At 29.9% G+C, this 9994-nt stretch overlaps 3 protein-coding genes across 3 annotated transcripts; all 3 read right to left on the bottom strand.

Annotated features, from left to right (window-relative positions):
• Positions 1-465: 465 nt before the first annotated feature.
• On the bottom strand, positions 466-1741 carry LOC119605722. The gene is made up of 3 exons (XM_037959000.1): positions 1591-1741; positions 1139-1465; positions 466-1073 (listed from the first exon to the last, which is right to left on the bottom strand). The coding sequence occupies exons 1-3, from the start codon at positions 1636-1638 to the stop codon at positions 681-683; spliced, it is 768 nt and encodes a 255-aa protein (XP_037814928.1). The 5' UTR covers positions 1639-1741; the 3' UTR covers positions 466-680.
• A 2127-nt stretch (positions 1742-3868) lies between these two features.
• LOC119605723 lies at positions 3869-5039 on the bottom strand. The gene is made up of 3 exons (XM_037959001.1): positions 4753-5039; positions 4365-4685; positions 3869-4309 (listed from the first exon to the last, which is right to left on the bottom strand). Exons 1-3 carry the CDS (start codon positions 4801-4803, stop codon positions 3926-3928), a joined length of 756 nt encoding a protein of 251 aa, XP_037814929.1. The 5' UTR covers positions 4804-5039; the 3' UTR covers positions 3869-3925.
• A 369-nt stretch (positions 5040-5408) lies between these two features.
• Positions 5409-6125, bottom strand: LOC119605724 (general odorant-binding protein 99a). The gene is made up of 2 exons (XM_037959002.1): positions 5994-6125; positions 5409-5932 (listed from the first exon to the last, which is right to left on the bottom strand). The coding sequence occupies exons 1-2, from the start codon at positions 6033-6035 to the stop codon at positions 5546-5548; spliced, it is 429 nt and encodes a 142-aa protein (XP_037814930.1). The 5' UTR covers positions 6036-6125; the 3' UTR covers positions 5409-5545.
• Between the last annotated feature and the right edge of the window lie 3869 nt (positions 6126-9994).

Below are 9994 nucleotides of genomic sequence, written 5' to 3'. Positions count from 1 at the left end.
TATAAAAAATTTGGTAGTCATTATCCAGATATATTTAGACTATCGGATTTCAGCAAAAGAGTGGAGACACTATGGTATACAATAATATTGAAAACAAATTACCCTTTTGCAAAAAATTTCACGTAAACTGTATCTACGAGATATTCGTAAGAAACAGATTTTTTCTCGCTTAGGGCACACGATATTTGTGGGATTTTAGTATTAGATTTTAGATTTTTACTATAAAGCAAAGCCCTTATTTCCATGTAATTACAAATTTATGAAAAATTGTTAAATAAATAACTAAAACTTACATTTTTGCAAAAAATTATTAAAGTTTTTTCAAAACTGGATTTTCATAACTTTTTGTAACAATATGTATTAACTTGTGCATGTCAAAATTATAACCTCTATTTGTTTCCTCCAACACAATTTCATAGAGAGGTCAAGATTAAATAAAATTTTAGAAATAATTATAGCTGCTGTGTTTTTAACACAATAATTACGGCGATGCATTTATTTTTGCGCTAAAATTATAATCTTACATTTAATTTCAGATGAATTATAAATATTTTTCTTTTATTTGTTTTGTTATTTATGCCAATACTGTTTTAGATTTAAAAATATCTTTTGTTTTCGTTTTTTGTTCGCATTTTCGTATGCGCTCATACTAACTAATCGTAATAGTAGTAGAAACACGCTTAAAACATTTTCTGGCCATTGCTCTTTCTCAATGCCTTACGATAAGCTACCGAACCATTTGTATTATAATTAAAACGTTCCCAACAGTTGTACTCTTCATACATCCAAGCGCAAACATTCATAGTTTTTCTTCTCTCATCCGGTACACGACACACAGCAACATTTGACATATTCACATTTCGCGGTGGACCAAATGCTTTTAGCCAATTTTTAATAATCCATTCGTTGTTATTATCGTAAAGTTGGGCACGATTGGCAAAACAATTGAAGAGACAGGGTATGCGTTCACCTTTAGGAAAGTGATAATATTCCAAAAGTTGTGACATGCTAGTTGCCTTCTCGTTGATACACTCCAGTAGATGGGAGTAGGTGACAATGACATTTAGTTCCGCCTACAAATTGAATGTTATTTGCAATTTATAAATATTTAAAAAATAAGTCTAATGTTAAAACTCACATCCTTTAAACATTTCAGACCCTTAAAAGCATAAGTACATACATTCTTAAACGGACGACTGAATTCATAACGACAATAATTGTATAGATTTTCACCCAAATCATCAACAATTTTTTGTTTATTCCAACGATGATGATCAATGTCAAACCAACCCTTCTCAGCTACCACACATCGCGCAAAACAAGGTATTTCCTCATACGTCCAGTTGGCATAATTTTTAAATTTCTCTAGCAATTCATTGGTGCTGATATCTGGATTGTGATTGCTGTCTTGCAAACATTGCCGCAAAATATCACTATTTTTGTCATTTTCTAAATTGCACAATGACTAAAATTTCATACAATTTTTTATTTGTATATTCGTGTTTATGTACAAAACAAATATAAATAAATGGAAAAAAATTCTATTCTTTTCTAATTCTCGAAATATTTAATCGTTTCTTCAAGACTCACTTGTTTTATTAAGAATATAAAAGTGACGAAAAATATATTAAATTTCATGATGAATATAAATTTCTATTTGATTGTTCTCCTTGGAAGTGCTCTATATGAACTGTATATATTATTTTATGTCTGTGCAACATATGCTTCTTCTAAGTACTCACTACATTCAACAAAACATCGTATCTCTGTGTTATCAGTGGGAAGCGTTTCATTCTTTTTCTATGTACAATATTTAATTGAAATCAAAAGGTTATCAGTTTTTAATTAAGAATTATTATAATATTATAAAAGAAAAATAAACAATAAATAATAAGAAATAAAAATAAATAAAATTCATTGTAAGTCACTGACTGCAAAAAAAAAACAAAATATTTATATACTAGGTCATTGATTTCATATTAGCAATTTTCTGTAAAATAAATAAATTTTTGATTTTAATATTCCAAATAAATTGTATTGATTTTTAACACTTGTGTGAACGTGCATACATACATACATAAAGAGGGATTTCAGGTGAAAAATAAAATAATAAATCAATTTGTAAATGAAAATAGTCTAAGGCTCTTTATCTCGTATTTATCAAGTAATTGTAATTGGTAAAGCTTCAATTACAATTATTTCAAATGTATATATACATATGTATGTAATTGAAATTGAAAGCCTGTCAGTCACTATGAAAATGAAGGCAAGAGAAGAGAGTTCCTGAAATGGGCTTTTATTGGGGAGGGTATATTGGGTTTGTGCTGATGTTTGTAATATAATAATATTGGTCCTATCTTAAAGTATACCAATAGACTTAGAATGATTTTCTGAGTCGATTTAGCTATGTATGTCCGTCCGACTGTCCGTCCATGTAAACCTTGTAGTCAAACTATAGGTCGCAATTTTGAAGATAATTCAATGAAATTTGGTACATGGTCTTCTATTGTCCCAGGGACGAAGCCTATTGAAAATGGTTAACATCGGTTCATTATCTCACCTAGCCTCCATACAACTGAACCCGACGAATATGGCTTTTAAGTTCATAATTATGTTTAATATACTCGTATCTAGACAAAAAGCTGCAAAATATTAGCCTTGATGACCTTCATGAATTTTATAATTATAGGGTCTCATTTGACCATAGCCCCTATTCAAAGCCCCCTTCAAAATTTTACTTAAATGTCCACAATTTTATTCAACAATAAATGGCTTAAGTAAGTAGGGTATTATATGGTCGGCCAGGTCCGACTATAATTTCTTACTTGTTTTTTTGCTGTATTTTTCTTAAAGCCTTAATATTTAAGCGATTTCGTATCGAAAATCACATTATTGCGAATAGAGTCGATAATGGGCCGATCATGAACTGATGATGAATTTCTTTAATTTAATCAATCTAGCCATCTGTCCATCCGTCTGTCTGTATGTCTGTCTGTCTGTCTGTCTGTCTGTCTGTCTGTCTGTCTGTCTGTCTGTCTGTCTGTCTGTCTGTCTATCTGTCTGTCTGACCTTGTAATCAATCGCAATTTTGAAATAATTGGATGAAATTTAGCACCCAAATAACCGGACACCCTAAATTGGGATTTGAGCACATAATTATTATGCTTAATTTCATCAATCTAGCCATCCGTCCGTCTGTCTGTCTATCTGTTTATCTGTCTGTCTGTCTGTCTATCTGTCTGTCCTTGTAATCATACTATAGGTCGCAATTTTAAAATAATTGGAAATTAAGTACACACGTTACTTTTGACCAAGGACGAACTTTATTTCATTTGGTTGATATCCGTCCATTATTTAACCTAGCCCCCAAATAACCGGACCCCCTAAATTGGGATTTGAGCTCATAATTACGCCAAATATACTAATATTCCTACAAAAAAAGGCACAACTACGTTTTATACCAGCATAAATGATACTGTAAAATTTTGTAATGAGCGGCCCTAGCCCCCTTGCAAAGTCCCCCTCTGAAAATGCTTGAACGTCATTAATTTCCTTATAAATACTTGAAATACAATAAAATTCGGTATAATTAACTTAAATGTCAACAAAAATCCCTACACCAAATTTTCTTAGGATCGGTTCATAATTGACCCTTCCCATATATAGTCTCCATCAGAAAATAATTTTTTCTTCAAAAATATATCGAAATTAAGGAAAGGTATACCATTAATGCTTTATTATTAAAAATAATACACATTTTAAATATACTCATAACTGGTGTAGGGTATCATATACTTGTATACCTTACATGTATGTGAGCCTATCTTAAAGTTCAAATTTTAAAAAATATTAAAATAAAACATTTCACTTTCAACATTTTACAATGATTACTCTTATATTTTATTTAAAATTAAACAACACTAATTTAATATTTCTTTTCTACATTATTTTGATTTCTAGACATTAAAAAGCAAATAAACTCTCTATACATCCAGGCACATGAGTTACGTGTACGTCTCTGACCCATAGCTAAACAAGCGGATATATTTGCATTCTCATTTGGGAAACCTAATTTCTCAAGCATACTCTTAGTATTCCATTTGCGTAAACGATGATTGAACAATTGTAATTTTTCCACAAAACAACGAGTGTAGCAAGGTATGGGTTCCTTAACGGGATAATCGCTATATTCACCAAATCGTTGCCATTCATATTGATCGAATTTGTGCAAGCAATCTTTCATGGCCAATTTGGCATCGGCATTTAAGCCCTGCATACTTTCAATTACTACAAAAGGATCATTTTCCAGCTGGAAATGTTACTTTTTTATATTTTTGAATTCTGTTTTATTTCAAAATACTTACATTAACCATGCAATGGAAACCACTGTAGGCCACTTCACATTGATCATTGCCCTCTACTAGTTTTGCTTTACAGGCCTCATAGATAACATTGCCAAATTGTTTGATAACATTAGGTCCATTGAAGCCCTTGGTTTCGTTATAGAAATCAAACATTTTACTTAGATAACAGTGAGTAAAACAGGGAATTTCCTCATAGGTATCAGACCACTGTTTAAAACGCTGTAAACGTTCGGCATTCTCTAAAGTAGGACCACCAAAACGATCTAAGCACTCTGCTATAACACGTCCCTCTTTAGCATCTAGATCTGCTGAAGCCAAAGACTATAAATAAACACTTTTGAATTTAAAATGGATTCTATTGTTACATATTTTTCTGAAAATATCCCACCGTTATTGTTATTAAACATAAATTTAAAAGTAATAAATTAAATGTTTTCATTTTGATCCGGTTTATTTAAAAATTATTTCTAATGTTGTCATTAAGAAATATAATTATAAACTGACATAATTATGCTAAAGTAGGAACTATTTTTTTGGTATTTTTCAAAAAATATTTTTAGCAAAACATATCAGCGAAAAAACACCGCTATTAGCTACCCTTTTCTAATCCACAAAAAATATACCAGCTGATAACGAACTCTAAGTCTCTTCTGAGCTAAGGCTAATCAAAGCAGCATTGACAATTGTCAAGTTCACTTCAAGTTTAGTACGTATTCGAAGAGATAAGGTTTTTAAAAATTCCTATTATATTAATTGAATATATTGTTTTAAACATGTGTATTCTCTTTAGCGGTGGATTTGAAGAACCATAAACAGAAGCCATAAATTACCTTAGACTACGACCTAAATAAAACTATCTTTAAAAATGACCTATTTACCTTATTTAGTTCTACATTTAAACAATAATATCATTTATGATTATAGAATCATGAATGTAAAGCCATATTAGTCTTTTTCCGAATTTCTTGAAATGGATTCATCCTTGGACCAAACATTTCTGCCTCAATTATAATTTTTCATTTTGTAAATTATAAAGTTTAAACATTTAACAGTATTTCTTTTATTTAAAATAAAATTTTAATAATTTTCTCATAATTTTTATAACAAAATTACAATTGATCACAATTTTTATAAAATAATTTTTGTAAATATAAACATTTACTTTCTAAATACGTAATTCTTTAGTTTTCACCAAAGACCTTACGTACAGCAGGACGATTAATCTTAATCCAGCAAGAGAAGACACGATGAGCGAAAGTGCATACATCAGATTCAGCTTCATTATGATCGATACACTTTTCCAAACCATGACGTACATTTGCCAAATAATTAGGATGTTCATGGGTAAATTGATAGACAATACTCTTTTCATCGAAGCCCTTCTTTTCATTGAATAATTCCATTTTTTCAACCCAACATTTAATATAACACTTTGTGCGCTTATGATCGGGAAATTCGTAATTCAAGAATTTTTCGTAAATCTCATCGGGTACATAATTGTCCTCGCGACATTCTTCGTGAGCCCTTAAGGCATCATCTCTATTGCGTAATTCGAATTTGGCCGAGACCTATAAAAAGAAAAGAAATTTTTAAATTTTACTTATCAATTTAAAATCAATATAAACTTACCAAAGCCAAAGTTACTAAAAGTATAACCACTTGTAATTTCATTTCGTTTTTTTTTATCACGGGACCAATTTGCTCTTAAGACCGTTGTAGTTTTCTCGAAGGTTTATTCAAGACTGTTTAGTGGTGATGCTAAAATATTACGATATAAAAGAGATTTCTTGTTTTTCCTAAAGTCATTAAACTGGTTTTTTGTATTTTGTGGCTCCAATGCAAATATAGTCATAAATAAAACCAAGTTGATGGTATTAACTGGTTAAGAAAAAAAAAAAACTTGCATAATATTTTATTTCATATCAAATTAAACAAATATGTTTGTACAATTTGTTTTTGTTTTCGTTTTTTGTACCCTACACCACTTTAGTGGGGAGGGTATATTGGATTTGTGCTGATGTTTGTAACATACAAAAATATTCGTCCTAGACCCACCTTAAAGTATACCAATCGGCTTAGAATCGTTTTCTGAGTCGATTGGATGAAAAGGGCTTCTGAGCTCATAATTATGTTAAATATACAGATATATCGATAAAATACGGCGCAACTAAGTTTTATAGAAGTCTTGATGACCCTGCCAATTTCATAAAGATCGGGCCCCATCTGACCCTAGCTCCCATACAAAGTCCCCTTCAGAAAATTACTTGAATGTCCCAAATTAACTTATAAACACAAACATCGCGATGAAATTCAGTACAATAAAATATTATGTAAATATAAATATATCCACAAAATTTTATCGGGCTTGGTCCATATTTGCCCCTAGCCCCCATATAAAGCCTCTTTCAGAAAATTAGTTTTTCATCCATAAATTGCTTAAATGTATCGGAACAAGGGAATATTGAAGATAAATGCTTTATTATGAAAAATAAATCACATTTAATATTCATAACTGGTGTAGGGTATCATATGGTCGGCCACGCCCGACTATACTTTCTTACTTGTTTTTTTTTTAATTTTTTATAAACGGTAGCATTATACGAGGGTTGTATAATAGTATAGTGTATTTTTGGAATTAGAAATTAAAATTACTTCCAACTTTAGAACTTAATTTATTTTGAAACCACTTCGAAATTTCATATCAATCTGTTCGAGAAATTTATTCAAAATGTTACCAATATATTCTCAAATACCTTAATAGATTCCGGTACTTTAAATTTCTTAAAACATCTCTCGTATACCAGGTGTTTGCATATACATAAGTTCACTTGACGCCACATTGTTATTATAAACATGTGATTCTTAATTGATTTAAGTTATTTCATTTTAAATGTCAGTAGATCAACATGCTGCAAGAAATCATATTATTAGAAACTACCAGACGTTTAATAAAAAAAAAAAAATTATCTTAAAAAAGTTTATGCATGAAAGCTTACATACTTAGCTATCATTGCATTGTGTAAGGATTCGATAATAACTTGTTTAAATACCCTAGTAGAAATGAATTAAAGTGAAAAGATTTATTTTAAAAAACTTCTAATTTAGGATCATCGCCTGAATATCAATTTTGTGATAAAAGTGTTTCGTTAAAATCAGCATTGGAACGAGAGAATCGCTAATGTTTTATGCTTTGGATTGTGAATGCTTTGGATTTTTACTATTACCTTGAAGACGAAACATTGTCCAAAAATGTTGCACTTTAATTTTGCAAAATTAAAATTTTCATTATTTATGACTGAAAAGAAGCTGAGATATTTTCTATTAAGAATTTTATTTAGTGTGATCTGTATCAAAATAGATGATGACTCAGACAAATTTTTAGCACTTGCACTATTTTGTATTTTTGGAAATTTGGCATAAGGAGTATTTCAGATTAAATTTAACAAGTGAGGTTGTTATATTCGGCTGTGCCGAATCTCATATATCCACCATCAAACCGTATGCCGTAAAAGGAATGCTTTCATTTAAACATATATATATATATGGAATACGGCTTAAGTCAATTATGGACCGAGCTCTTTTGAACTAACAAAATATTAATTTAAAAAAAAAAAAATATTTTTTCAATATTTAAACCATTGGCTTAAGACCTTATATGCGTCAATTATGAACCGAACTTGTTTATGTCAAATTTCGTCACAATACTCGTGATTTAAATAAGGAAAACTCGTATTTTAATAACCAAAACTCTTTCCATTATAGGTGCTAGGGGCAGTTATAGATGTTTCTAAGTTTAACATTTTTTATGTCGCTTTTCATCGCTGAACTAATAATTTTCTGAATACTCCTCAAGATTAACTTTCGTATAAAAGATTCTTATTATTATTATTATACCGAATTTCTTAGCTATACTCGAATTTTTAATAATGTAATGAGTGTTAAAGTCATTTGCTGAAGGGGACCAATTATGGACCGATCCTCAGGTCTAGATCGTCTTAGAAATTAATAAGGACCCAGAGTATATATACTTTTATGGGTCTATGACCAATATTTCGATGTGTTACAAAGAGAATGATATCTTTTTTGATGGTGGTTATAAAAATAGACTCCATAACGGATCCATGAGAAAGTTCTTAATTGATTTCGTTGAAAATTGTGCCAATGCTTATATCTTAAAGGACTTACATTGGTTCAAATTTAATCCTGAAAGATATCGGTTTCAAAAGTTATGTTAAGTCAAAGTTAGAGGAGGTCAAAGTTGGACATTTTGGCCATACAGGGTTTTTTCAAATGAGTGTAAATTTTCACCTATTGGTCCTATCATAAATTGTCTCAAGGAATTTGAAACCCAGTAAAAACTTTCATTACTGAGGACCTTTTCAAAAAAAATATATATTTTTTCGTATTAAGTATTCCTAGTAAAAGTGTTGAACGGGATACCTTTCCAGTAAAAACTTTCATTACCACGTAAGGGCTAAAATGCTAAACTTTACTTACACAATTATTATTTTAACACGTTGATATCATTGGAGGTAAGTACTTAACACAGACGATTACAAGTAAATAAAAAAATTATTCATTGTTTATCGCATGAAAAACGTATACAGCTTCTATATCTTTACTGCCAAGTTGACTAATGATTTTAAAAGTATTTATATAACGCATTATTAGTAAGCCCTTATTAGACTACTTCTATTTAATCCAGACGATATGTAGTAGTCATTGAAAAGTATGTTGTTAGGTAAGTAATTACAATTGAAAGCCATTACCCAGTTTTTGCAGGATAGATATTTCTTCACTGTTTCCACTTTTTTGCTCAGAAGCAAGGTTTAACTCAAGAATAAGGACCACAAAGCTCTTAAAGGAATGGTCTAACGTCTATTTTGAAAAATAGGAGAAAATTAAATGCCAAATCTTGAAAAAAATCTTATTCTTGAGTTAAAAAATAATTTTTTTCATAGATATCCTACTCGCATCTCATTGAACGACTACAAAGCCATTAAAAGAAGCTTTCTTTTGAGAAAAATGGTGAAAAGTTACACTCATTTGAAAGAAACCCTGAATGACAAAAATGTCCAACTTTGACCCCCTTTAACCCCAGCAGTTCTTGACCGATAGATCTAAACATTTGTGTCTGCCCTACTATCCAATAGTACTAACCTTGGTCAAAATTTCATCCCTTCCTTTTGTAATTATCAAAAATTCATCTGTACTATAATATATAAATATTACTTAAAACTTTTGATCAATTACTTAACAACATAATTGCGTTTTAATAAAGTATTTAGTTTGTAATTTTTTTTGGTAAACTTTATAATTAAATGATGCATGTTTGGAATTTTTTCGCAAGTGAAATTTTTCTATGCGTATCTGAATGTTTAAAAAATGCTCATAAATCTTTATTTAATCAAAATATTTAAACAAACAAATTTATTTTCAGAAGAAGCCAAAACAAAATTATGAAATAATATAAAGGCAGCAAAAACGAAATAAATGTGCGGTATATGAGATTTGCTAAATAAATTTTGTATAAAAATTAAAAATAACAAAATTGGTAATTTCTTAATATTGTTTTAGCAGGAACAAGATTTTTTAGTTTAATTAGGATCAAACAGTAAAAGTGATTGAGT

This window comes from Lucilia sericata, unplaced genomic scaffold (assembly GCF_015586225.1).
Source record: "Lucilia sericata isolate MDLA Ls3-8-SP2 unplaced genomic scaffold, ASM1558622v1 Contig000512F_arrow, whole genome shotgun sequence".
NCBI lineage: Eukaryota > Metazoa > Arthropoda > Insecta > Diptera > Calliphoridae > Lucilia > Lucilia sericata.
The sequence above is the reverse complement of the archived record's forward strand: the minus strand, read 5'-3'. Positions and strand labels throughout refer to the sequence as shown.

What these genes read in the sequence shown, in the direction of transcription:
- LOC119605722 (XM_037959000.1), bottom strand. Translation starts at nt 1,638, where the DNA reads ATGAAATTTAATATATTTTTCGTCACTTTTATATTCTTAATAAAACAA. An exon ending in TTATATTCTTAATAAAACAA is followed by an intron (nt 1,466 to 1,590) that starts GTGAGTCTTGAA and finishes ATGAAATTTTAG; the next exon opens with TCATTGTGCAATTTAGAAAA. An exon ending in GTCTGAAATGTTTAAAGGAT is followed by an intron (nt 1,074 to 1,138) that starts GTGAGTTTTAAC and finishes TTCAATTTGTAG; the next exon opens with GCGGAACTAAATGTCATTGT.
- LOC119605723 (XM_037959001.1), bottom strand. Translation starts at nt 4,803, where the DNA reads ATGAAAACATTTAATTTATTACTTTTAAATTTATGTTTAATAACAATA. An exon ending in TATGTTTAATAACAATAACG is followed by an intron (nt 4,686 to 4,752) that starts GTGGGATATTTT and finishes GTTTATTTATAG; the next exon opens with TCTTTGGCTTCAGCAGATCT. An exon ending in GTTTCCATTGCATGGTTAAT is followed by an intron (nt 4,310 to 4,364) that starts GTAAGTATTTTG and finishes TAACATTTCCAG; the next exon opens with CTGGAAAATGATCCTTTTGT.
- LOC119605724 (XM_037959002.1), bottom strand. Translation starts at nt 6,035, where the DNA reads ATGAAATTACAAGTGGTTATACTTTTAGTAACTTTGGCTTTG. An exon ending in TTTTAGTAACTTTGGCTTTG is followed by an intron (nt 5,933 to 5,993) that starts GTAAGTTTATAT and finishes TTCTTTTTATAG; the next exon opens with GTCTCGGCCAAATTCGAATT.